Raw genomic sequence first — 27,689 nt, 5'->3', positions numbered from 1 at the left:
GACATAGTTAAATAGATCCCCACCACTCCTTCAACTTTGACGCTCTTTCTCACTATCCTCATCACTATCATCCAGCTGTATGTTTCCCTTTATGTCTGCCAATTTTAACTGACTGTCATGTTTCATGGCCATTTTCTGAGGTTGTAACTCTCTCTAGCTTTTTCCCTGATCTGTATCTCCCTTTCTTTTTCTTTTTGTTTTGCTAGGGCTATTCTTTCTTTGCTTTTTTCTTCTCTCTCCTTTTCTTTTTCTCTCATTGCATATTCAAGTTGCTTTAATTCTTTTTCATGTTAAAGTTGCTTTAACATGAAAAGGATCTTTGCCATTTCTAATGAGTCAGACTGTATCTCAGACAACTTTAAATGCTTAGCCACTGCCATAATTACCTCATCTTTTCGCATTTTGGCAGGTAATGTTAACTGCAATGTTTTTGCCAAATCTAACAGTCTGCTTTTAGTCTCGGTCCGTAAGGTACTGCGTGTGACCGTCTCCACCCCCAAAAACTTCAGAGCCTCTGAAAGAGCAATTGTCCACAGCACACACCCTACTTAAACTAAAATACCACACCTGAAAAGCAACCACAATATGCACACCCCTCACTGTCTTTAAGTTCACTAAGCCAATCCAATAGATAGACTTTTATCCCCCTCGAGCCGCCAATTGTGATGGGTCAGGGTTTAGAGAACCGCAATGTAGTCTGGAGTTCACCTGACCCACAACTTTTACTAGATTGTGGTATGGGGAGCACACGGCCCACTCTAGAGGTGTGGTACAGCAGAAATGGAAAAGTATTTTTAAACAAAACAATGTTTATTCTATGAACTCAAGTTAACCTTTTTAAAACAAACAGTGAATATCTTAGCAACCATTAGTTCAAAGATAACCCCTAAAGAATACAACACTAAGTAACCTGTATGCTTTCCTTTTATACCCAAAAGACTTAACAACCTTTAAACAGAAGCACATCAGGGTTTACATTCAATACTGAAAACATTTAAATTTCTGAATTCACCAAATGATCAAGAGATAGTCCTTCATGGCAGAGAGCTCAACAATACAGCTGCTTTGGCTGACTTCAGCTGCAACACACTGAAAAACGAAACCAAAAAGACAGACACACCCAAGCTTTTCTCAAAGTGAAACTAAAAAGCAGAACCAGAGCTCAGCTCCACCCACACTCTGACATCACTGCAGTAACATGAGCAGCTAACCATTTCTTAAAGCAACATTCTCATGACACAAGTGATGGGCCCCTTACAGAGGTGGGATAGGGGTGGCATGGTGCACCGAGGACCCCGGTTTGAGCCCCAGGTCACTGTCTGTGTGGAGTTTGCACATTCTCCCCATGTCTGTGTGGGTTTCACGCCCACAATCCCCAAATTTGCAGGGTAGGTGGATTGGCCACGCTACATTGCCCCTCAATTGGAAAAAAATAATTGGGTTCACTAAATTAAAAAAAAACAAAGGTGGGACAGCCCTGCCTGACAGGTCGGGTCCAGTTAATTCACATTTTGCCAAGATTTCTGCTTCTATTTCGGTGTCTTCCGGTCCTACTTCCCAAATCATTTTTGGGGGAGGTGGAACGTTTAATATCGGCCTTTAGATAGGCGGGTAAATCTCCATGGATTCGGAGATTTGTTCTGCAGGTGGATAGACAATTGGGGGTCTCCCGTTGCCAAGTTTGATATTTTATAACTGGGCAGCCAATGCAGAGAAGGTGTTGGGATGGTATTGGGACCTAGAAACTATCTGGGTGCAGATTGGATGGACTGTTGATGGCTTCGCTTCCATTTGCACTCACAACGTACTCATCAAACCCGATGGTTGTCTCCACTTGAAAAATATGGAGGCAACTCCAACAGCATTTTAAACTGGGGTCCATATATTGGCTGTCTCTTATTTGTGCTAACATTTGGGGTGTGGAGGGGGAAGGGGCTGGAGAGATTATGTGATCGATTCCTGAAGTAATTGAAAGGGAAGTTTGGGCTCCGATTTATTTCGGCACCTTTGGGTACAAAATTTTGTTAGCATTCCCAGTGGCGCTACCATTTTCCTTGCTGGAGAGGATCCTTTTGTGTGCGTGGTCAAAAGAGTGTAGTCTATCCGGTATATATGGGTGGATTTTGGCTGAGAACTCGGTCTCTCGGTGGAGGGGGTGAAAGCTAAGTGGGAGGACAAGCTGGGATCCGTATTAGAGGAGGAGGGATGGAATGAAACCCTTTGCAGGGTGAATGCCATTTCTTTGTGCAAGAGTCTGAACTTGATTCAGCTTAAGGTAGTGTTCAGGGCACACCTGACCAGAACTAGAATGAGTCGTTCCTTTGTGGGGGTTGAGGGCAGGTGTGAGCGCCGTGCGAGGAGGCCAGCTAACCACACACACATGTTTTGGTCCTGTTCCAAGCTTGTGGGTTTCTGGGTCTCCTTTTTCAACACCATATCAGTGATCCTAACATCACGTTGGAACCCTGTGCCTTAGTAGCCATATTCGGGATAGCAGAATTGCCGGAGCTGCGGGTACGGGGGCAGATGGCTTAGCCTTCGAGTCATGTTGGGATGGCATTTGGCAACTCTGCAAAGTGCCTCGACCTGGCTAGGTGACTTAATAGAACAAAGAACAAAGAACAAAGAAAAGTATCGCACAGGAACAGGCCCTTCGGCCCTCCAAGCCCGTGCCGACCATGCTGCCCGATTAAACTACAATCTTCTACACTTCCTGGCTCGTATCCCTCTATTCCCATCCTATTCATGAATTTTTCAAGATGCCCCTTAAATGTCACTATCATCCCTGCTTCCACCACCTCCTCCGGTAGCGAGTTCCAAGCACCCACTACCCTCTGTGTAAAAAACTTCCCTCGTACATCTCCTCTAAACCTTGCCCCTCACACCTTAAACCTATGCCCCCTAGTAATTGACCCCTCTACCCTGGGGAAAAGCCTCTGACTATCCACTCTGTCTATGCCCCTCAGAATTTTGTAGACCTCTATCAGGTCGCCCCTCAACCTCCGTCGTCCCAGTGAGAACAAACCGAGTTTATTCAACCGCTCCTCATAGTTAATGCCCTCCATACCAGACAACATTCTGGTAAATCTCTTCTGCACCCTCTCTAAAGCCTCCACATCCTTCTGGTAGTGTGGCGACCAGAATTGAACACTATACTCCCAAGTGTGGCCTAACTAAGGTTCTATTCAACTGCAACATGACTTGCCAATTCTTATACTCAATGCCCCGGCCAATGAAGGCAAGCATGCCGTATGCCTTCTTGACTACCTTCTCCACCTGTGTTGCCCCTTTCAATGACCTGTGGACCTGTACTCCTAGATCTCTCTGACTTTCAATACTCTTGAGGGTTTTATCATTCACTGTATATCCCCTACCTGCATTAGACCTTCCAAAATGCATTACCTCACATTTGTCCGGATAAATCTCCATTTGCCATCTCTCCGCCCAAGTCTCCAAACAATCTAAATCCTGCTGTATTCTCTGACAGTCCTCATCGCTATCCGCAATTCCACCAACCTTTGTGTCGTCTGCAAACTTACTAATCAGACCAGTTACATTTTCCTCCAAATTATTTATATATACTACAAACAGCAAAGGTCCCAGCACTGATCCCTGCGGAACACCACGAGTCACAGCCCTCCAATCAGAAAAGCATCCTTCCAGTCTCACGGCACCGAGGTCCCAGGTTCGATCCCGGCTCTGGGTCACTATCTGTGTGGAGTTTGCACATTCTCCCCGTATTTGCATGGGTTTCGCCCCCACAACCCAAAGATGTGCAAGGTAGGTGGATTGAACATGCTAAATTGCCCCTTAATTGGAAAAAATGAATTGGGTACTCTAAATTTTTAATTTAAAAAAAAAATTATTTTAAAAAAAAGAAAAGCATCCTTCCATTGCTACTCTCTGCCTTCTATGACCTAGTCAGTTCTGTATCCACCTTGCCAGCTCATCCCTGATCCTGTGTGGCTTCACCTTTTGTACTAGTCTACTATGAGGGACCTTGTCAAAGGCCTTACTGAAGTCCATATGGACAACATCCACTGTCCTACCTGCATCAATCATCTTTGTGACCTCCTCGAAAAACCCTATCAAGTTAGTGAGACACAACCTCCCATTCACAAAACTGCCTCTCACTAATACGTCCATTTGCTTCCAAATGGGAGTAGGTCCTGTCTCGAAGAATTCTCTCCAGTAATTTCCCTACCACTGACGTAAGGCTCACCAGCCTGTAGTTCCCTGGATTATCCTTGCTACCCTTCTTAAACAGAGGAAACATTGGCTATTCTCCAGTCCTCCGGGACATCACCTGAAGACAGTGAGGATCCAAAGATTTCTGTCAAGGCCTCAGCAATTTCCTCTCTAGCCTCCTTCAGTATTTTGGGGTAGATCCCATCAGGCCCTGGGGACTTATCTACGTTAATATTTTTCAAGACGCCCAACACCTCGTCTTTTTGGATCTCAATGTGACCCAGGCTATCTACACACCCTTCTCCAGACTCAACATCTACCAATTCCTTCTCTTTGTTGAATACTGATGCAAAGTATTCATTTAGTACCTCACCCATTTCCTCTGGCTCCACACATAGATTCCCTTGCCTATCCTTCAGGGGGCAACTTCAATGGAGTTGCTGGAGAAGGTCAAATACACCGTGAGAGGAGGCAATTGATAGGTTCTACTGGAGATGGTGACCGTTTATCGTCTATTTCAAAAAATTGATCACTGTTGGTTGCTGTGGAGGCGGTTGTTACTGCCATGGGGGATGTTGGGGGGGGGGGGGGGGGGGAAACTCGGTAAATTGTTGGGGAGGGTTCTTTTTCCTTTTTTAGGGGAGGGTTATGTAAATTAGCTTGTTCCATTTTACCATGTTTACTGTTGTTGTTTCTATTTTTCTTTCGCATAAATTGAAAAAGTTAGTACATTAAAAATAAATATTTTGAGCACTAAAAATGTGCGATGCCGCCACTTTGGAAGTTTTGTTTCTGTTGTCTTCACATATTAACAGTCAATTTTCAATAGTGTAATTGGTAGACAGTCTGTTTTACCTCCTGCTATGAAATGATGTTTTCTTATAACGGCATGTACGCTAAAATTTGTCAAAATAGGTAGAAGTGTCATGGCAAAGAATTTTCTAGCATTTATCAGTATATAATGTCATACCGTTAATATTCCTTGTGCTGTTCACTGCATATCAAACTTCATTACTGCCATCACCCTCATATGACTGTATTTTTGTTTCAGTAACTACAGTGCACTGATTGGAGTATGGATTTATGGTTTTTTTGTCCTAATCCTGCTTGTACTGGACCTTCTCTACTACTCTGCCATGAACTATGAGATCTGTCAATTTTACTTGTCTAAGTGGGGAATCCGAGGTAGCTGGATGAAGCAGGATGAGGGCCAGTGGAACAGCTCTACTCAGGGACAGGCTCAGGCCCAGGCCCAGTCCCCAGCCCAGCCCCAGGCTCCGGCCCAGTCATCACAGGTTATGCAGACACTGAAGGCAGATGCTCAGAGTCCATCCTTGATGTCTTTTCAAAGTTCAACTGCATGGTGAGTAAACACAGTTGTCGTGTTTTACTTTTGACACCCCCCACGCCCCAGACCCCTGTCTAATCTCAATGCTGTGTTAGAATTTCTTAAAGAGCTGTGAAAATGATGTGCTGCAATCCTTGGCTTCGCAAGCCTCACCCTCTTTACTGACTTCCTACACAAAACTATTTGAAAAGAAATAGACAAATATTCATTCGATCTCCCAATCTAAATCCAGATGGAAATGACCTCCAATATATCCATTGACCAGACAGTATAATAAATGGATGGCGCACCTAATATATTTTAGTGGCCGCAACTTTAAAACAAACACAATATCGTACGCAGGTTTGTTAACCAGCTAATCACAGGGGTTGGGGAGAATATAGGCCGTTTAGAGAATGAGATTGGGGAAATAATAATGGGAACCAGCAGGGTTAAACAAATACTTTGCATTAGTCTTTGTGGTAGAAGATACGATTAGCCTTCCAAAAATACTACATTATCAAGCAGAAAGATGGGGGGAGGAAATAAATTCAGTAACTATCACTAGATAAAAAGTACGAGGGAAATTAATGGTGCTAAAGGCCAATAGGTTCCCTGGAACTGATGAGTTGCATCCCACTATTTTAAAGGAAGTAGCTACAGAGATAGTGGATACATTGGTAATAATCTTCCAAGAATCCATAAAGTCTGGAAAAGTCCAAGATGATTGGAAAACTGCCAATGTAACACCTTTAGTCGATATTGTGGTACAGTGGTAAGCACTGCTGCCTCACAGTGCCAGGGGCCCGGGTTCAATTCCAGTCTTGGGTGACTGTCTGTGTGATGTTTCTGCATTCTTCCTGTGTCTGCGTGTGTTTCCCCCGGGTTCTCTGGTTTTCTATCACAGTCCAAAGATGTGCAGGACTGACCATGCTAAGTTGGCCCTTAGTGTCCACAGATGTGCAGGTTAGGTTACGGGATTGTGTGTATAGGGTGGATTGGATCGGTGCAGACTCGATGGGCCGAATGGCCTCCTTCTGTACTGTAGGGATTCTTTGACTTACTCAAAAAGGGAGAGAGACAAAAAACAGATCAGTTAGCTTAACATTTGTCGTTGGGAAGTTTTTGGCATTATAAAGGATGTAATGGCAGAGCATTTAGATATTCACCATATAATCAAGCAGAGTCAACGTGGCTTCATGCCTAATAAATTTATTAGAATTTGACGTGGTGATGAGTAGGATAGATAAAGAGGAACCAGTAGATATAATGTACATGGACTTCCAAAAATGTTTCAATAAGATACTGCACAAAGGCTGATTAACAAGATAAGAGCCCATGGTGTTTGGGTAGTATATTAGTATGGATAGAGGATTGGCTAACTAATCGAAGACAGAGAGTTTGGATAAGAAGGACATTTTCAGGATGGCAACCTGTAATTAGTTGAGTGCCCCAGGGATCAGTGCTGGGGCCACAGTTATTTACAATAGATTTTAATGACTTGGATGAGGGAAGAGAATATACTATCGCCAATTTTGCTGATGACACAGAAATAGGTGGGAAGGCAAGTGGTGATGATGTCATAAAGAGTCTGCAGAGGGATATCGACAGATTAGGTGAGTTAACAAAAATTTGAAGTTATGCACTTTGATAGGAAGACTAAAGGAGCTGAACATCATTTAAATTGAGAAGGGCAGCAGAAAATTGCAGCAGGAATTTGTCGGTCTTTGTGCATCAATTACAAAAAGATAGCATGCAAGTTCAGCAGGTAACAGGAAAGACTAAATGAAATGTTTGCCTTTATTTGCTAAAACTGTACAAGGCACTAGTTTGACCACATCTGGAATTCTGTGAACAGTTTTCTCTCTGAAAGTCCATGCTACAAGTATTCCACTGTATTCCATGGTAAATGTAGTTCCCAGCTAACTGGCATTTTGGATGGACTAGCACACTCAGTCCGCTAGCATGCCAGTAGTACAGATGTCAGTCTTGGCTCAGTAGTTGCACTCTCTCCTCTGAGTCAGAATGTTTCCAGATATTTGAGCACATACCTTCAGTTAATATTATGGAACTGTCCAAATGATGCATTTTCTGAGGTGTCAACTTTCACATTGTAATAAGTTCACGGAGGCAGAAGTCCCTTCACCAGAATTCCTTTTATTTACAAAACCAACAACCAGGTGCTATCTACACTGGGAGTGCAGAGGATCTGACACTCCCTGTTATATACAGAGAAAGGGGTTCACGGATTGAGCCACTAATCAGGGAACTCGTATTCTAATTGGCCAATCTCAAAGGTCTGGCCTAGGTCATTACACAGGTGAATCATTAAACTGAGACCCTGGGCAAGGTTTCCCCTTTTTCCTCAGGATCCAGACGTTGGGATATAAGACAGGTCCTGTCCCGGCACTGTGTCAAGTGCAGTAGACTGGCATTGGCCAATTTAAGCAAAATCCATTAGTCACCAGAGGGTGCACTCTCCATCGTTGAAAGGCTCTCAGGGCTGGAAAGTCAATATGGGGCTACCATTGTGGAAGGGAAACTCCTCTGCATGGCAGCCTATGGCAGCAGCCATAACAAGGCAGGTGGGGGAGGGGGGTCATTGGGGGAGTAAGCAAAATAAACCAGGAGTGCTGCCCCTCAAGCTCTGCCACAGAGAGGCTGCTTCTAGGCACCTGTGTGGGTAGCATTCCACCTCCTGATCTGACTTCCAAGAAAATGGTCTGGTCGGGAGGAGGTGCTGGGAAATCAGCATTCCGGCCAGCAGTGTGAAAATGTGAAATTATGCACCCCACCCCACTTCCCCTGCCTCTGTTATCACACCCACATTGAGATAATGTCTGCCTTCGAATGTATTTTACACTTTATTGCATGAAGGGTGGGATATAGGTGTAAAGAAGTAGTTATATGGGACTTGGTTGGACCACACATAGAGTACTGTGTCCAGTTTTGTCTCCCTTAACTAAGGAAGAATACACTTGCCTTAGATGTTTTCCCATGAGGAGACTAATAGGGTCCTATGAGGATTGGGCTTATATAATAATCATAATAATCTTTATTAGTGTCTCAAGTAGGCTTATATTAACACTGCAATGAAGTTACTGTGAAAATCCCCGAGTCGCCACATTCCACTGCCTGTTCGGATACACAGAGGGAGAATTCAGAATGTCCAATTCACTAACTAGCATGTCCTTCGGGACTTGTGGGAGGAAACTAGAGCACCCAGAGGAAGCCCACGCAGACATGGGGAGAACACGCAGTCTCCGCCCAAACAGCGACCTAAGCTGGGAATCGAACCCAACACCATGAATTAACAGTGTCAACCATTGAATCAGTAAATCTGTCGTGTTCAGAAGAATGAGAGACGGTACCACTGAAATGTAAAAGTTTCTTCCAGGGCTAGTCAGGGTAGATACAGAGAGACTGTTTTCCCTGGCTGGAGTGTCTAGAATGAGAGCTACTGGTATCAGGATGAGGGATCAGCCATTTAGGAATGAAGGAATGCTTTCACTCAGGTAGTTATGAATCTTTGGAACCCTCTACCAAGAAGACCGTGGATGCACAGTCAGTGAGTGAGATTGATAGACATTTTTGGATTAAGATGTATGGAGTTAGGGCAAAAAAGTGGAATTGATGAAGAAGTTTAACCTTAATGACCGAACAGGTTCAAAGGTCTTCTTACAGTTTTATTTAATGCTGTTCTGCAAAAGATTCATGACAGCATTTGACAAAGAGCATTGTCCTGGGCAACACTTGTCACTCAAGCAACGTCACCACAGATTATTCAGCTATTTATCTCATTGCTGGTTCTGTGGCCCAAGTCGGCCTATGCTCCACATATCCCACAAAAAGGCAGACATAGCTATGAGTCATGAAGGGTGCAAGATATAGTGATTGTGCATCCACGGTGAAGAGGAGATGGCTAATGTCAGGAAACTAGGTACTGTTAAAATAAACTTGAGGACATCAGAAGAATCAAGGATGTAGGCGGGAAGAGACTGGGCAAAGGGAGAAAAAACAAATAAGTAAGGAAGAAATTAGTTCAGAGGGGAAGGAACAGGTTGATTCGATGGGTCAACCAGGGCAACTCTATGGATTTTGGAAAGGAGGTAGAAACGGGTTGTTTGTTGAGGGACAAGTTTGGAGGCTGGGGGGGGGGCGGAATCCAGGGGTGATGAGGCCATTATGGAAACAGTTATGTGATGTTGGGTGCTGGGGGCCAAGATCCAAGGGGAGGTGTGAGGAAGAGTGAGAGAGTTGATGTTCAGCCTCTGCCAAATAGAGGCCCGCACAACAGACACAAGAGTGACACCTGTACCAATAGGTTTGATAACAATGTTAAGGTTGGGCCTGAGAGAATAGAGTGCAGCAAGTTACAGTGAGGAGAGAAGAGAAACTGAACTCAAGAATTTTGCGCTGAAAATTTTCAATGAAAGGATCTTGACAGGGTAACAGACAAGAGGGAGGGGCCCAGGTGGAAGGAGAATACTGGAAACAAGTGGGAGGGGCTGCTGAGTGGATGGGCGACTCCTGGCCAAAGCCTGTGCAAAGATGAAGGCAATGGAAGAAGAGCTCTGTATCCTGCCAAGCTCAAAGTGCATTGATGTACGGGAAGCAAAGGCCTTTGCTAAGGACAGATTGTCCAGAGTCAGAGAGGGGGGGCGGTCAGAGGAAACTGTGAATACAAAGCAAGGGCTGAGGTTTGAAGCAGGGCTGATGACACCAGGGGGAAATGATAAGTGAGAAGGATCTAGAGCAGGTTGGAAGACCCAACGAGCGAAGAAGGCACGCTAGATAACATGAAGGAGAGGGCGATCGGGAGGGAATGAACAAAAACAAGGTAAAAGAGACAAATCCAAATCCCGTCAGAGAGAAGAACAGAACTTAAAGGTGGGCATTCCAAGAAGAGGAATGGCAGCGAATTAAACAGTAATACAGAAGCAAAGTATTGTGTATGCTGGAAATCTGACATAAAAGCAGAAAATGCTGGAAATATTCAGCAGGTCTGGCAGCATGTGTGGAGAGAAAAATGGGGTTAATGTTTCAGGTCAATGATCTTTCATCAAAACTGGGAAAAGGTGGAAATATAGTGGGCTGAATTCTCCGTTTCTGACGCTGGGGCAGCATTCGTGGACTTTCACAACAGCAAAACTGGTGCCGAACCTGGATCGATTCAGCGACTGTGGACGGGCTAGCACTGGCGCCTCGTGGAACACTATTGATTCCAATGAAACACGGTATGGGATTCACCGGGTCCGTGATTGACACTTGGGAGGCTGGCAAGCTGCAGCCGCATATAAACATTATAATCCCAACACGCTCTCATCCCAGCAAACAAGATGGCACTGGTTGTGCTGGAGCGCGCCCATACAGCTGATAGGTCAGCTGGCGCCAGAGGACACCGAGAGGGGTGGCTTGGGGGCATACCCATACAACCTGTGGCCCTAAGTTCACAGTGGGCAGTCAGTGGCGTGGCAATGGTGTTCTGTGCCCGTCACACCAACCCCACATCCCACCTCCTGGCCACCCCCTCGCTACACCCCCCGGCCCTGGCAGTAGCCCTCCAGTCAGCGACACAATTGTCAGCAAACTTTGGCGATGTTGGGCACTTTATGTTCCCCTCTTTCTCCCTCAATAGCCATGACGCAGGGTTCACAATTTTTAAAAGCACAAGTGAACTGCGCCGACGGGAACTCGCCCCATTGGAGGCGGAGCATCACAGAGCCCCCGGAGAATACCGGGTCAGGCCCGCTAATGACTTGCAAACGGTGTTTACTGTAAGTACGTTCCTGACCGCATTGACGCTGCTGTCGATGTGACAGAGAATTGCTTTTTGGCTTCAAATCGGAGCCCACCATGATTTTCCCGTCGGAACCTATTCTCCGCCAAATTATGTTTTGCGATTTCAGCCTCAGTCAACGGAGAATCCCGCCCTATGGATCTTGAGCAAGTGAAGGGGGGAGGGGGGAGGATGGAAAGAAAAACAAAAGGGAAGGTCAGAAAATGTTGGAAAGGACAGCATGGTGGCGCAGTAGTTAGCACGGCTGCCTCACGGCGCTGAGGTACCAGGTTCGATCCCGGCCCTGGGTCACTGTCCGTGTGGACTTTGGATTCTCCCCGTGTTTGCATGGGTCTCACCCCCACAACCCAAAAAGATGTGCAGGCTAGGTGGATTGGCCATGCTAAATTGCCCCATAATTGGAAAAAAATTATTGGGTACTCAAAATTTTTTTAAAAAGAAAATGTTGGAAAACTCCACAGATCTACAGCAACATCTGCGGAGAGACGCAGATATGACCATACAAACTTGGAATGTTAACTCTGAGAATCACATGACTCAAAACATTAACTCTGTTTTTCTCTATCCACAAATGCTGCTCGACCTGTTGATTGTCCCAACATTCTCTGTTTTTTTAAATTTCAGATATTCAGCATCCACAGTATTTTGTTTTTATTTTAGGGTGATGGACAGGAAAGATTTTTTTTTATTAATAAACATTTTATTGAAGTATGTTTTGGCATTATAACAACAACACAATAAACAATGTACATGAAACTATAAACATAGTGCAAAAGCCATTTCCCTCCCTTACAGGTCCCACTTTTATTAACCCCCTACTCTAAGCTAAACTAACCCCCACCCGCCCCTTCTGCTGATGATTAATTTTCCGCGAAGAAGTCGACGAACGGTTGCCACCTCCGGGCGAACCCTAACAGTGACCCTCTCAAGGCGAACTTGATTTTCTCCAAACAGAGGATGGGCAGGAAAGATTAAATGAAAAATGATTTCATGGTGCAAGGTCAAAGAGATGAATGTAATGGACAGGTGAAGAAACAAAAACTGTGCCTAGAGGAGGTGTGAATGGTAGGATGGCTACTCTCTGAACGCAATTCAAAGGAAATAAGAGAGCAACAAGAGAAAAGAAAGCCAGCAAAGAAACATGAAACAAGATTGGGCCAGAGGTTGTGAGCTAGCATTGTGGAACTCAATGCTGAGTCCAGACAGCTGTAAAGTATCCTGTCAAAACATGAGGTGCTGTTCCTTGAATTTGCAATGATCTTCATTGGAACACTGTGGAAGAAGGAGAACTAAAACAACAGCTGACCAGAAGCTCAGAGTTATATTTGCGGCCTGAATGGAGGTGTTCTGCAAAGTGGTAACCCAGTTTGTGATTGGTCTCCCCAGTGTAAGGGAGACCAAATGCAACATACTGTTGGTCCCTTCAGAATGCATTTACTGCCAAGTATTGTTTTTAAGAATATTTTCTTTCACAATAGATTTAGCATCAATCATGGATGCACCCTTTCATTAAATGTTATTTACTTAGTGCAGACAATCTGGCATTGTTCAGATAGAACAAAGCTAACTTGACGACGGCTCCTTCCCTTTCTACTCTCTCGCTCTCTGTATCCACCTTTCTCGAAAAGTGCATATGTATCACAGAAGTTCTGTGCAACACAGCCCAAAGGAGACACAATTAAAGAAGCATGTTACAGCCAATTCACCCTGTTCTCTTTTGGATTAAATCAAGCAGAGGTTGCATATTTTAATGAAAGCAGACAACTTAAATAACCTGCTTTCAATTATCCACATATGCGGCCAGTAAACAAGTACAAATATACATTACACAAAGGAATTTGCCATTCACGCTCCTGTAGTTAGATATGTCACCTTCACAAAAAGACAAAGAAGTGAATGTGAGAGAGCCAAAGGGGAAAATCTCACTCTCTGGTTGGCACATTTCCTTCCCTTGACACGTCAGCGTAAACTTTTAATTAGAAAACTATAAATTATGCAAACCAATAACATTTAAGTTGCAATTTTAAAAAACTTTTATGACATTCATAAAACTCAGAGTGAACCTCGAGTGCAGTAATTGATGCTTTACTGTTGTATAAAAAAGTTTATCACTGCAGAACATAACGAGTAAAATTTAAGAATGAAGCATACAGATCCATAAACGGTGGGTATAAATGCAGGCCTGGCTTGGCAGAGAATCTGTCTTTAATTTGTACTATTTGTCTGCAAGCAACAAGAGTAAAAGGGCTAGGTTCCTTTCTCCTAATGGAGATGTGAATCAGGTCACGGAAGTTTTGTTTTCTTTTGCTGGAGAAACATAAGGCCTTCCTGACCCCCATACCATTTCCGTGTAATCTTTTTCATGGGTCGGAAAGGGCGTGGGTACAAAACGCACACACACACCAACTGAGGCCAAGGTCCCCTTTGTGAGGGCCACAGGAAAGTGGTAATTCCTCCCACATACTAGTTGCATGTAGCTGGTGTACATTTACAAAGCTCTTAATAAAACATCCTTCCTTGGAGGGATTGTGACCACTGGGGCAGCCTGCTGAAGAGTTGGAAACATTCGGAAAGGTAAGTGTAAAATGTTTTGTCACTATTAGATACTGTATTCTAGTGCAGATGTAATTTCATGCACATGCATATGGGTAAACTGCAATGAAGTCACCATGTGGGGTGGGATTCTTTCAGCCCAGGCCGGGCCGGAGAATCGCCGGGCCGGGCGCGAATCGCGTCGTGAATGGATCCGGGGGCAGCCTGGTGGGTGGGGTCCGACCCTGGGGGACCTCGCTTGGCCTGGCCCGCGATTGGGGCCTACCGATCGGCGGGCCGGCCTCTCAGGCCGGGGGCCCCTTTTGTTCCGCGCCTGTCCCTGTAGCCCTACACCATGTTGCGTCGGGGCCGGCGTGGAGAAGGGAGCCATCGCGCATGCGTGGCAATCGCGCCGATCCCACTGCGCATGCGCAGACCCGCGGCGCCCATCTGACGCCGGCATCGGCAGCTGGAGCGGTGTGGGTTGCTCCAGTGCCGTGCTGGCCCCCTGTAGAGGTCAGAATTGCTGCTCCTGAGGCCAGGTTGACGCTGCCAGGAAACGCGAAGGCGCTTACGACAGAGTCAACACTTAGCCTCAGGATCAGAGAATCCCACCCGTGATGTTTCAATTCAGCTCCTTATTTCTGCTGCTTCTTGCCACATCCAGTCCTACATTCATATATCAGACTGCATTGTGCCCAAATATTATTATGGCCTGGATACTAATCATGGAACACCAAGATAACATGGCGACTGTAATAGCGTGAGACAGGATAGTTGCTTGTAAATTCTGACATTTTATTTAAAGAATTACCAGATGATATCATCGAATTTTCAGTGCAGATGGAGATCATTCGGCCCAGCGAGTCTACTACTGGCCCTTGGAAAGAGCATCCTACCTAAGCCCACATCTCCACCCTATCCTCGTGAGCACGTTAGCATAGTAGTTAGCACAATTGCTTCACATCTCCAGGGTCCCAGGTTCGATTCCTGGCTTGGGTAACTGTCTGTGCGGAGTCTGCACGTTCTCCCCATGTCTGCGTGAGTTTCCTCCGGGTGCTCCGGTTTCCTCCCACAGTCCAAAGATGTGCAGGTTAGGTGGATTGGCCATGATAAATTACCTGTCTGCAGCAACGAGTGTGTGTGTATGTGGGAGAGTGTGTTTGTGTCAGCGTGTAAGAGTTAGCTTGTATGGGAGTGAGTGACTGACTGGGATGAAGGCTTGTATATACTTGGTGCTGCAGAGTCAGCCATCAAGAAGATCTTTAGGTGCTAACACAGAGCAGCTGCATACACATCTCTGATAGTTATAGTTGGGGAAGATTCATTCAAGTATCACCCTATTGAATCTTATGGTGCACAAGAAGCAGCAGGTAGGGGAATGCATCAATGGTGCCAACCGGTATTTTTGTATCTTGCTGCAGTACAGGAAAAATCTGCTCTCAAAATGATGCTTTGCAGAGCTGAGGGCTCTATTGCTGTTGCTATTACCTTTTATTATGACACCATTAATCTGCAGGATGCAACATTCAGTTACATACTGATTGTTTAAACTACCCCACACCTAATGTTTCACTCTCTGCCTTTTCATGTTGAATAATAGTTAGTTCTAAAGTTGATGGCAGCTTCACCAAAACTCAAGTGAGAGAAAACAAGCCTCTGAAGGCCGCAGCCCCACAAAGACCTTCTGACCTAAAGAACGGATGGCGGCTGGAAAGAACACAGGAGACTCAGCAACTCAGATAACCACAATGTGCGCAGCTTCTTCAGCGTAATTAAAATTATCTACCCAGGGCCTCACCCCACTGAGAGCCAAAATGGAGGCAACTCACAAAGAGAGGCCTAGGCACTTTGAGGTCCTCCTCAACCAAGACACAGCCTTCGACACAAGCACCCTCAACACCATCCTGCTACCTGCCATCTCAGCGCAACCCCAGTTCACCATGAGATCGAAAAAGCCGTCCGTCAGCTGAAAACAAGGCCCCTGGCGCAGGTGGAATCCTCGCAGAAGTATCAAAATGCGGCGGAGTGGCAATCTTGATAAGAATCATCATCCTTGTCTGGAAGGAAGACAGCATGCCCGGTGATCTCAGGGATGCCTTAATTGCGACCACCTTCAATAAAAGAGACAGGTCTGTCTGCGGAAATTACAGAGGGATTTGCCTACTTTCCGCCACAGGAAAGGTCATCGCAAGAATCTTCTTCAACCGCCTCCTCCAAGTGGCTGAATAGTTCCTCCCTGAGTCTCAGTTCCGGTTCCGCCCATCAAGAGGCTCAATGGACATGATCTTCATTGCGCAGCAAATCCAGGAAAAGTGCAGGGAGCAGCATCAAACTCTGTACATGACTGCCTTTGATCCCGCAAAGGCCTTCGACTCTGTCAACCCTGAGAGATTGTGGAATATCCTCCTCAAATTTGGCTGCCCACAGGAATTTGTCACCATTCTCTGCCTGCTCCACGATGACATGCAAGCCGTGATCCTCAACAACGGAACTATCGCAGACCCAATACACGTGCAAACAGGGGTCAAACAGGGCTGCATCGTCGCACCAATGCTCTTCTCCATCTTCCTCACGTCACCCACCCCTTCACCTTGAAGCTCCCCGCTGGAGTGGAGTTAACCTACCGGACAAGCAGGAAACTGTTGAACCTCCAACACCTCCAGGACAGAACCAAAACCAACCAGCTGGAGTACGCAGACGATGCCTGTGTGTGCCCACACTCAGAGACTGAGCAACAAACCATCGTCAACGTATTAACAGAAGCATATGAGACAATGGGCCTCAGACTAACCATCTGGAAAACAAGCTAGATGTTTCCCCCAGCAGCTCAGGTACAGAAAGAAGGCAGCTGGGGCGGCACGGTCTCTTATACCCCGCCTTGCAGGGCGGAGCTACCATACAGCTTGACCAATGGGAATCATACAATATCTACCAATAGTGTTCCAGCATTACTAGGTACCGTAATACCTCTACACAGACTACCACATTCACACCCTGTTAAAAAAAGAGTCCAGCGGGGGTGGTGGCTTGGTATTACAACATGGTAATGTGGTAGAAGTTATAGTTATGGAGGTACCGTAATACCTCTGTTCAGCGTTTTGTCTTATTGTCGTAACTATTTACAATTTTACAATTAACTATATACACTTTAAAATGAAGCAATCAGTTGATCGGGGGCCCTGGTCATCCTCTGTGATCATCGAAGCTCTCGTGGTGACTCCGGTGGAGGCTCGGGCGTCTGTGACTCCGGGAGCGTGGCCTCGATCTCTGTGGCAGCTTCAACACTCCAACACACGGCGCTGGTGGGGTAGCCGATTGACCTGGGAGGGGAGCGTCTGCGGGGTGCGTCGGTGGACGGGGTGGGCCTAGATGGGGCCGGCGGAAGAACCGATCCTCCTGGGAAGGGGGCGGCTGTAAGGTGCACCGGTGGGAGGGAGGGTGGGACTGGTGGCTGGGGTGTGCGTGGGAATCCGGCGGGCGCCAGGTCTCGTAGGGAGACCGTATCTTGTCGGCCGTCGGGGTACGCCACGTAGGCGTACTGGGGGTTAGCGTGGAGATGATGGACCCTCTCGACTAAAGAGTCCGACTTGTGCACCCGCACGTGTTTTTGGAGCAGGATGGGTCCGGGTGTTGCCAGCCAGGTCGGGAGCGAGGTCCCAGAGGAGGACTTCCTGGGGAAGACAAGGAGACGTTTGTGAGTTATTTGGTTGGTCGTGGTACAAAGCAGTGACCGGATGGAGTGGAGGGCATCCGGGAGGACTTCCTGCCAGCGGGAGACTGGGAGATTCCTGGACCGTAGGGCCAGTAGGACGGTCTTCCAGACGGTTCCATTCTCCCTATCAACCGGTCTGCTACCCCGGGGGTTGTAACTGGTCGTCCTGCTCGAGGCAATGCCCTTGCTGAGCAGGAATTGACGCAGTTCATCGCTCATATAGGAGGACCCCCTATCACTATGTATGTAGGCGAGGAACCCAAACAGCGTAAAGATGCTATGGAGGGCCTTGATGATGGTGGGTGCGGTCATGTCGGGGCAGGGGATGGCGAATGGGAACCGGAAGTACTCGTAAATCACGTTCTGGAAGTACATGTTGCAGTCGCTGGAGGGGAGGGGGCCTTTGAAGTCCATACTGAGGCGTTCAAAGGGACGGGAAGCCTTTATCAGGTGCGCTTTCTCTGGCCGGTAGAAGTGCGGTTTGCACTCCGCGCAGATTTGGCAATTCCTGGTGGCTGCCCTGACCTTCTCGATGGAGTAGGGCAGGTTGCGGGTCTTGATAAAGTGGAAAAAGCGAGTGACCCCCGGGTGGCAGAGGTCCTCGTTGAGGGTTCGGAGGCAGTCCACATGTGCGTTGGTACATGTGCCGCGGGACAGGGCATCAGGAGGCTCGTTTAGCTTCCCGGGACAATACATGGTCTCGGAGTTATAGGTGGAGAGTTTGATCCTCCACCGCAAGATCTTATCGTTTTTTATCTTGCCCCGCTGTGCATTATCGAACATGAACGCAACCGACCGTTGGTCAGTGAGGAGAGTGAATCTCCTGCCGGCCAGGTAATGCCTCCAATGTCGCACAGCTTCTATTATGGCCTGGGCCTCCTTTTCCACTGAGGAGTGGCGGATTTCGGAAGCATGGAGGGTACGTGAGGAGAAGGCCACGGGTCTGCCCGCTTGGTTGAGGGTAGCCACCAGAGCTACGTCACTCGCGTCGCTCTCTACCTGGAAGGGGAGGGACTCGTCGATGGCGTGCATCGTGGCCTTTGCAATGTTTGCTTTGATGCGGCTGAAGGCCTGGCAGCCTCTATCGACAGGGGAAAAACTGTGGATTGGATCAAGGGATGGGCCTTATCCACAGAGTTGGGGACCCACTGGGCATAGTAAGAAAAAAAGCCTAGGCAGCGCTTCGGGGCCTTGGAGCAGTGAGGGAGGGGGAACCCCATAAGGGGGCGCATGCGTTCAGGGTCGGGGCCTATAACTCCATTTCGCACTACGTAGCCGAGGATGGCTAGGCGGTCGGTGCTAAACACGCATTTATCCTTGTTATACGTAAGGTTAAGGATCTTTGCGGTCTGGAGGAATTTTCGGAGGTTGGTGTCGTGGTCCTGCTGGTTGTGGCCGCAGATGGTGACATTATCGAGATACGGGAATGTTGCCCGTAAACCGTACCGGTCAACCATTCGGTCCATCTCGCACTGGAAGACCGACACCCCGTTAGTGACACCGAAGGGAACTCTCAAGAAGTGGTAGAGCCGCCCATCTGCCTCGAAGACAGTGTATATGCGGTCACCAGTGTGGATGGGGAGCTGGTGGTAGGCGGAATTAAGATCCACCGTGGAGAAGACCTTGTAATGCGCGATCCTGTTTACCAGATCGGATATGCGGGGAGAGGGTATGCGTCCAGCTGTGTAAACCTGTTGATGGTCTGACTGTAGTCGATGACCATCCTATGCTTCTCCCCGGTCAAGCTACCATACAGCTTGACCAATGGGAGACATACAATATCTACCAATTGTGTTCCAGCATTACTGGATACCATAATACCTCTACACAGACTACCACAAGGGTCAACGGCAGGGTTCTGAAGAATGTGGAGGAACAGAGAGATCTTGGGGTTCACGTCCATAGATCTCTGAAGGTTGCCACTCAAGTGGATAGAGCCATGAAGAAGGCCTATAGTGTGTTAGCGTTTATTTACAGGGGGTTTGAGTTTAAAAGCCGTGGGTTTATGCTGCAACTGTACAGGACCCTGGTGAGACCACATTTGGAGTATTGTGTGCAGTTCTGGTCACCTCATTACAGGAAGGATGTGGAAGCATTGGAAAGGGTGCAAAGGAGATTTACCAGGATGCTGCCTGGTTTGGAGGATAGGTCTTATGAAGAAAGGTTGAGGGAGCTAGGGCTTTTCTCTTTGGAGCGGAAGAGGATGACAGGCGACTTAATAGAGGTTTATAAGATGATGTGGGGGATAGATAGAGTGGACGTTCAGAGACTATTTCCTCGGGTGGATGTAGCTGTTACAAGGGGGCATAATTATAAGGTTCAGGGTGGAAGATATAGGAGGGATGTCCGAGGTAGGTTCTTTACTCAGAGAGTGGTTAGGGTGTGGAATGGACTGCCTGCTGTGATAGTGGAGTCGGACACTTTAGGAACTTTCAAGTGGTTATTGGAGAGGCACATGGAGCACACCAGAATGACAGGGAGTGGGATAGCTTGATCTTGGTTTCAGACAAAGCTCGGCACAACATTGAGGGCCGAAGGGCCTGTTCTGTGCTGTACTGTTCTATGTTCTATGTTCTATGTCCCTGCCCTCTCGTATGCATCAGAAACATGGACAATGTACAGCAGACGCCTCAAATCCCTGGAGAGATATCACCAACCGCAAAATCTTGCAAATCCACTGGCAGAATAGATGTACCAACATAAGGTCCTCTCCCATGCCAATATCCGCAGTATCGAGGCACTGGTCACACTTGACCAGCTGCGATGAGCAGGCCACATTGCCTGCATGCCCGACAAAAGACTCCATAAACAAGTGCTCCATTCTGAGTTCCACAATGTCAAGCGATCACAGGGAGGAAAGGCTACAAGGACACTCTCAAAGCCTCCCTAAATAAATGCAACATTAATATCCCATTGATACGTGGGAATCGCTTGCCTTAGAACACGCAAACTGGAGACGAAGCATCCGCAAATGCACCAATCAATTCGAGCGTCACAGAGTGGAGCACGCAGAGGCTAAGTTTAAACAGCAGAAAGAGAGCATAGAATACAGAGAGTCCCACCCACCCTCATCATCAAACACCATCACCAAACCTGTGGCAGAGTCAGCGGATCCAGGATTAGACTATTCAGCCACCGCAGAACTCACCTCCCCCCGGGTGGAAGCAAGTCATCCTCGACCCTGAGCGACTGCCTAAGAAGAAGTTGTGTAGCTTTGGGACATTTCTCAGTGCAGTCAACCCAACTCAAGAAAAAGAGGCCCAGAAGTTGTGATTTCCATTCCAGGGGATGAGCTGGATTGAGTCGACCATAGGCCCCAGGACGTGTGTGGAGGTTGCTGGGTGTGGAGGCGAGCTGACCGAGAAGACCTGCCTCTGCTGGAACAAGTGTGCAAGCTGCCGTGTGCGGAAGCAAGCTGGCCGGAAGACGTACCTCTGTGCACCTGAACTGTGCTCAAGATTGAAACAAAATAATAAAACAAAGTATATCCCTCCAGCCCTCAACCCATGCCACATCCATGCCACCTCATGCCCTTCACCTATTCCCCATACCCTCCATGTCAAACTATGCTCCAGTACCCAACCCAATGCCATCCCCCATACCTTCCATATTGACTTATGCCCCTGTACCCATAGCAAGCGATTTGTTTTCAAAACTTTAAAGGGCAGATTTTTTACTATTTTGATAGATTGACAGGCATGCCAGTTTTAACAGTTAATTTTGACAGGTCTGATGACAGTTCCAATGAGCTTGACAGTAATGAGTTTATACACTTTTTATACACATTTATACTTACATTTAACAATTCCCAAGGTCACCTGGCTTACCTCAAACTGCACCTGACCTACACCAAATGCCACCTGACCTACCTCAAAGGGCATCTGACCGCCAACAAAGGTGTCCAAGAACAAGATCCAAAAGGGTACCTCACCTCTCTCCAAATGGGTGCACAGGCTATCCAAATTGACCTACGATGTTCAGACCTGTCTAATCTGTATATTTTGTGTTTCACACACCTGGCCTACTGTGGTAGTCACCACTGTTGTATTATATTGTATATATGGGTATTATGGTAAGGCCCCTGTACTACAGATACGGGGGTAGATCCCTGCCTGCTGGTTCCGCCCAGGAGGTGGAGTATAAATGTGTGCGTTCTCCGAACAACAGCCATTTCGTAAGCTGCTGTGGGAGGCCACACATCTCTGTGTAATAAAGCCTCGATTACATTCTACTCTCGTCTCGTCGTAATTGATAGTGCATCAGCTACCAACATCCTTCTTCAGTGAATGCAGCTGCTGATTTAAATGGCCAGCAGCCTCTGTAAACCAACCTTGGCCTGACTCCATCCTCGCCCTCCGCCACGAAAATAGGAAGTGCAGTGTTCCGATTCCTGGGCTCATACTCCATTTTTGCCACAACGGAGCGGCTCTCTGCCTTGGCAAAAATCTAGGCCTATGCTTTAAAAAGTCCCAACTCCACAGAGGAGAGGGATTAGATCACAGTAACAAGCATTGAAAAACTATGTTAAAAGCATAATCTAACATTTTATTATTTCTAAATTGCAAGGAAGGACTTTGACGCTGTAATAGAAGTGATAATTGCAATATGTATGGATATACAGGACATCACACAACTTTTGTCTCTTATTTAACATCCTGCCTTTCACGAGTTAATAAAAAAATGTGATTAAGAACCCCCTAACACCAAACAGCACGTGTTTTAAAACTTTATTTTGTTGATTTGTACATGAACTGGCAGACAGCTACACAAACAAAGGAAGCACATTATTTTGCAGCATCATCAATGAAGAGCAGTGCGAGTAGCTGAGGGTTAGGATAATGTTGTCCACCTCAAGAGATGGAAGATTCCATCTGTGGAAGAGACTCGCTGATGAACTGTCCATCACGCACACTCATCTAGGCGATGGACATTTCATCACTGGGGACAACCTGGAGGCGATTCTCCGACTATGGAGGCCAAGTGTTCGCACTATCGTGAACGTCGTCACGTTTCATGACGGCGCGAACAGGGCCCGAGCACGACATATTCTGGCACCCATTGGGGACCAGCACGGCGCTGGAGCAGTTCACGCCGCTCCAGCCTCCTTACGTGGCACCAAATGGGCGCCGCGCAAACCCGCACATGCGCAGCTGGGCCAGCTCAATCCTGCGCATGCGCGGGGAACATCTTACGCGCGCCAGCCCCGACCCAACATGGGGTTGGTGTTCAGGGGCCGGCCGCGCCGGAAAGTAGGCCCGGGATGGGGAGAGGCCGGCCCGCCGATCGGTGGGCCCCTATCGTGGGCCAGACCCGATCGGATGCCTCCCCCGGGTGAAGGATGCCCCCCCCCCGAGCGTTTTTGCAGAGTTCCCGCCGGCAGCGACCAGGGGTGAACGCCGCCGGTGGGACTCTGTCGTATCGGGGCGGCCGCTCGGCCTATCCGGGCCGGAGAATCGGCGGCCCCGCCGATCACGGCGTCATGGCGCGGTTGTGGCGATTCTCTGGCCCAGCGCGGGGCTCGGAGAATCGCCCCCACTATGACAAATGATCATCTGAAAGAACCACAAGAAATTCAGGACAGCTGCAGTTCACACTCCCCGTGATATCATCTTGCTCAATCCCTGTTTCACTCTTTAAGGATGCCCAAGCAATATCAGCAATGACATTAATTTATTGGTTATTATTCAGAGGAGGGAATTACACTCTAGTAGCATTGTTAGTGTGCAAATTAAGTTTCAAGATGGATTTTTCAATAATTAAACATTTCTGAGCTGAGATCACAAAGCAATATTTACATATGCCTATCATTTCAGGGCATGACTTAACATGGAGAGCAATGGAAATTGGGAGACAAATCGACATGTTTAAGAGTTTCCAAAGCAACTTATTCAGTTATTGATACAGTAAGGTTTCTCTCTGCCTGTTATGGATTACAGATTCCCTGCAGGAAGAAATTCTGGTCACACGAGCTCAGATAGTTTAATGACGGTTTTCTTTACCCCTTTCCTGAGATGTCAAATTGTCTTTTGCAGATGCAGACTAGTGCCTGGATATGGAGAGACGAGAAAAGAGGAAACCTTTGAAATACAACAAGAGGATCATCCCAGTGACACAACTGTAGAGTGAAGTAGCTGATAGAGGACATGGTGCTTGATCTTGGTCCTGACTGTACAGATAGTCCCACAACGGACTGAACTAGTAGCTCATGTGATCGAGTGTCTGGTAGTCAAGTGCAATATTGGGAAACGTGTTTACTCAAACTGAATGTGACGTGTAAGCAATAGTTTTCATGTAGAACCAAACCACAGTGAACTGTGTGTACTCCAGAATACTCACCGTTACCTAATCATTAGTGTTCCTCGAGGTCGTGCAGAGTTATATTTCTATATCCTGGGCACACTCACCCTCTTTTCTTTCTGACTTTCCGATTGCACGATGAATGAACAATAGGAGGGTGTTTTCACACTGGGCTGATGTAACTGCCAAACTGCTTCACTCTCACTCTATATGATATCACAAAAAATACTCACGCCTTAGAATACATTTTGAGATATCTCTGTTTTAATCATCTATATCTTGCAGTTTAAAAAAAAAATCCACCTGGAGTTTTACCTTAACTGCAGTTCCCAGTAGCATCACCGTGCTAATGCTGCTGCGTTAGACCATGGCAAGGTTACATGACAGGAAGAGGTGTTTCTACAACTCAAACAGGGTTACAGAATAGGGTCAGCTGACAGGAAGAGGGTTTAACTGAAATGTAATACACTCCGTTTTACAGAATTCCCTGAGGTGAGGGGTGAATTATACAATATATTGACTTTGGCCCTTATGTGCTTGATTGCTTTGGCACTCAAATATATTAATCCAAAACAACAAGGGGCCCATCACTTCTGCAAATCGTTATTATTATCAAAGATTAGATGTTCACCTCAGGCGGTGGCGTGAAATAGGAAGTATTGGATCAGGAGCCTATTAAAAATAGTGCCAAGTGTTCAGTACCAATTGCGGCCAGTGGAATTAAATGCCAGATGCTGCATATAACAGGTGGTCAAGCTAATACTGCCTGGTTTGTACCACTGTCCCCAAGTCAAATTTCTGTCACACTCACCCCCCCCCCCCCCCCCCACCCCCATACCCCCCACACCCCACACGCCACACCCACACAACCAGTTTGTCATCTGTCTCTGGATCTCTATTTGTCTTGATCTCTCATTCCTCCACCTTGATAACTCAGGCCCTCCAGCACCTACCCTAAAACCAAACAGACCCGGCCTCCTCTTACATATAGCCTCTTCTTCTTAGCTCCCCACAAAATGGGCAGCACGGTAGCATTGTGGACAGCACAATTGCTTCACAGCTCCAGGGTCCCAGGTTCGATTCCCGGCTTGGGTCACTGTCTGTGCGGAGTCTGCACGTTCTCCCCGTGTGTGCGTGGGTTTCCTCCGGGTGCTCCGGTTTCCTCCCACAGTCCAAAGATGTGCGGGTTAGGTGGATTGGCCATGATAAATTGCCCATTGTGTCCAAAATTGCCCTTAGTGTTGGATGGGGTTACTGGGTTGTGGGGAGATGGTGGAGGTGTGAAACTTGGGTGAGTTGCTCTTTCCAAGAACCGGTGCAGACTCGATGGGCCGAATGGTCTCCTTCTGCACTGTAAATTCTATGAAATTCTATGAAATACATTTATCCAAATGCAGTTCTAATGAAAACCTAAGGCAGGAATTAACTCAAAAATCTTAAAGATCCTAGTTTATTACATCATCATTATTACTCCAAGTGACGTTGCAGTAGTATTTCACTTCAGACGAATATAGTATTGCTGAAGGTAAGAGGGATGCATAGTGGGAACTCTCATGTTTTTTCTTACTGTTCAGAAAGTCACGGACTGTTGCCCGGGAACTTCCTGCAACTCAAAAGCTCCTGTCTGAGCTAGTTGACTTGGACCATTAATTGGCCAGTTAGCAAGATAGAGCAAAGTACAAAAATAAGATATTCCATCCAGGCAAGGAGAAAGTAAGGATTGACTGACATATCTAGTTTTAATCACAAAACAGAGTGTGAAGCCTCGATGACAGTGCCCTTTAAATCCAATATAAACTTCAAAGTGAATGAGGCAAACCTGGGTTTGATCAGTCTATTGGTCAGTGGAGGAAGCAATATGGTTAGTATAGGAGAATAAGAGTATTTATTACACCTGTGCACTGTAACCCCAGGTGTACCATATAAAGCACAGAAATCAGCATCACATAAACCACTCCCCCTCAATGTGACTTGCTAGGAGTCTTCAGTAAGTGATAACAGAACATGGATAGATAATTGTTGGGATCAAAGACAAACCATGTAGCACCATGTACAATGGAGGAAAAGTGGAATAGTCATTTTGTGGTTTCCAGGTGAGGTAAAATCCCACTGGTCCAACACCAGGGATCGGCCACTTGTAGATCATAAGCAGCAGTAGAAAATATTTCATTATGGATCTGGCAGAACACAGAATGTACAGCAGGGGGCGGAGATGGGGGGTTGCAATTGATCAGCTCACAATGTGTCTTTTTATTGTAAAATGTGCGATTTGTGAAGATAAGCAGAAAAAGTAGAAAATGGTGGTGGAGGCGGCATGGGAAACTTCCCCAACCAAAATTATTATTTTTTAACTGGGTGAAGAAGAGAAGTGGTAAACAAAAAGAGAATGCTTGCAGCGGTACAGCAAACAGCAATATTTCTACTAATCACAATATCTGAATCAGCACTTCCTCTGCTTTATCATGGACCAGGAACTCAGGAAAACAGCATAACATCAACCATTGGAGATAATGTTCCAGATGCGACCAATGGAATTTACTGATGTGCTTTAAGAGTTTAACATATTAATCCTTACCTCCATATTTATATTTTAATTGCAGTGGGTGCATGACCTGTTCAAAGGAGGCCTGCCAACACCAGTTAGCGTTTGTTGAGATCAAGTATCACACAGCACTAACTTTACTGAGCCATCCTCAACAAATAAATTGTTTGTTATTCATTCAACATTAATGCATCTACTATCCCCTGCATATGATGAACAGTACGAGGGAGCTGTTAGCAAACTGCAATACAATGAATCCATTAAGTGGGGATGGGGGCGGCAGAATGCATTGAGATGTAAAATACTAACCATGGGAGTGTCATCCCAGCATCCTCTATGGTTATCTCCAGAATTTATCTGGGAAGACTGAAATTAACTTTGCACACTCTTTTCAGACAGGAACAGTTGAGAAATGGTTTGACCGTGTGTCACATCTGTCATGTCACGCTCAGTGTTTGTGAAGTAGCCTGAGCTTTAAGCAGTACACATCAGATATACAACACCATGCTGTGGAGAACACTGTGTAGCTTTCGCTAAGTATTGTGGTCAGTTGACCATGAATGTACAGATACTCAGTAATGGTACAGTGTTAGGCGTAAGAACTGGGTTCTATTAGGTTAAACCGGTCCGAGTATATTATATTGTATCTGATGTATACAAATGTCATAAAATGTAACAACATGGGGCATAACAGTGCCATGACACAAATGTCTTGAATTAGATTATTTATTTCAATGTGTATGTGTTTGCATTTGTCAAACTCACAGTTTTAATGGGAAACAGAAATATTGTACACCGACAATCTGTTTGTGCAATAGACTGCTTAAATAAACACACGTTAAGTGAATATATCCATTAAAGTAACAAGATATTGTAAACCTCAAGCAATTTTGTCTCTATTCCCATTGCATTCATTCCTGTCAATTTAACCATTAAAGAAATCGAGGATCTTTCCATTTGTTTTCTTCCCTCTACTATCTTGTATGTTTACAGTCCGAATTGCTGACAGGGTCATTCTATGTGATGACATGCATGTTCATCAGTTCCAATCCTTTTATTCCTGAAACTGTTAAAACACCTGTACCTTTCCTCTCCTCCTCAGTCATTTCTACTCCCTAAAATGTGAAGGCTTGAACCCCCCAAAGTAAGCACCACTTAATCGCCGAAATGTTGCATTATGCTAGCTTCATTACTTTCTTATTACTCTCTTCTAACTATGGGCGTTGGCCCTCAATTGTGAAAAAACTCATTGTCCTCTTTCAATCGTCCTTACAATCCAGCAAACTCT

At 46.4% G+C, this 27,689-nt stretch overlaps 1 protein-coding gene across 4 annotated transcripts in view; it reads left to right on the top strand.

Annotated features, from left to right (window-relative positions):
• The window catches only part of LOC140396214 (protein shisa-like-1), a 296,701-nt gene extending 269,347 nt beyond the window's left edge, over positions 1–27,354 (top strand). For 3 of the 4 annotated variants that reach the window (XM_072484527.1, XM_072484528.1, XM_072484529.1), the window contains one exon: positions 5,240–5,555. In XM_072484527.1, coding sequence (XP_072340628.1) covers positions 5,240–5,555 — 316 coding nt within the window. Of the gene's footprint in view, positions 1–5,239; positions 5,556–23,594 lie in introns of those variants that run through there. The other variant, XM_072484530.1, reaches the window with a different exon arrangement.
• Positions 27,355–27,689: the final 335 nt, after the last annotated feature.

This window comes from Scyliorhinus torazame, chromosome 19 (genome assembly GCF_047496885.1).
Source record: "Scyliorhinus torazame isolate Kashiwa2021f chromosome 19, sScyTor2.1, whole genome shotgun sequence".
NCBI classification, from domain to species: domain Eukaryota; kingdom Metazoa; phylum Chordata; class Chondrichthyes; order Carcharhiniformes; family Scyliorhinidae; genus Scyliorhinus; species Scyliorhinus torazame.
The sequence above is the reverse complement of the archived record's forward strand: the minus strand, read 5'-3'. Positions and strand labels throughout refer to the sequence as shown.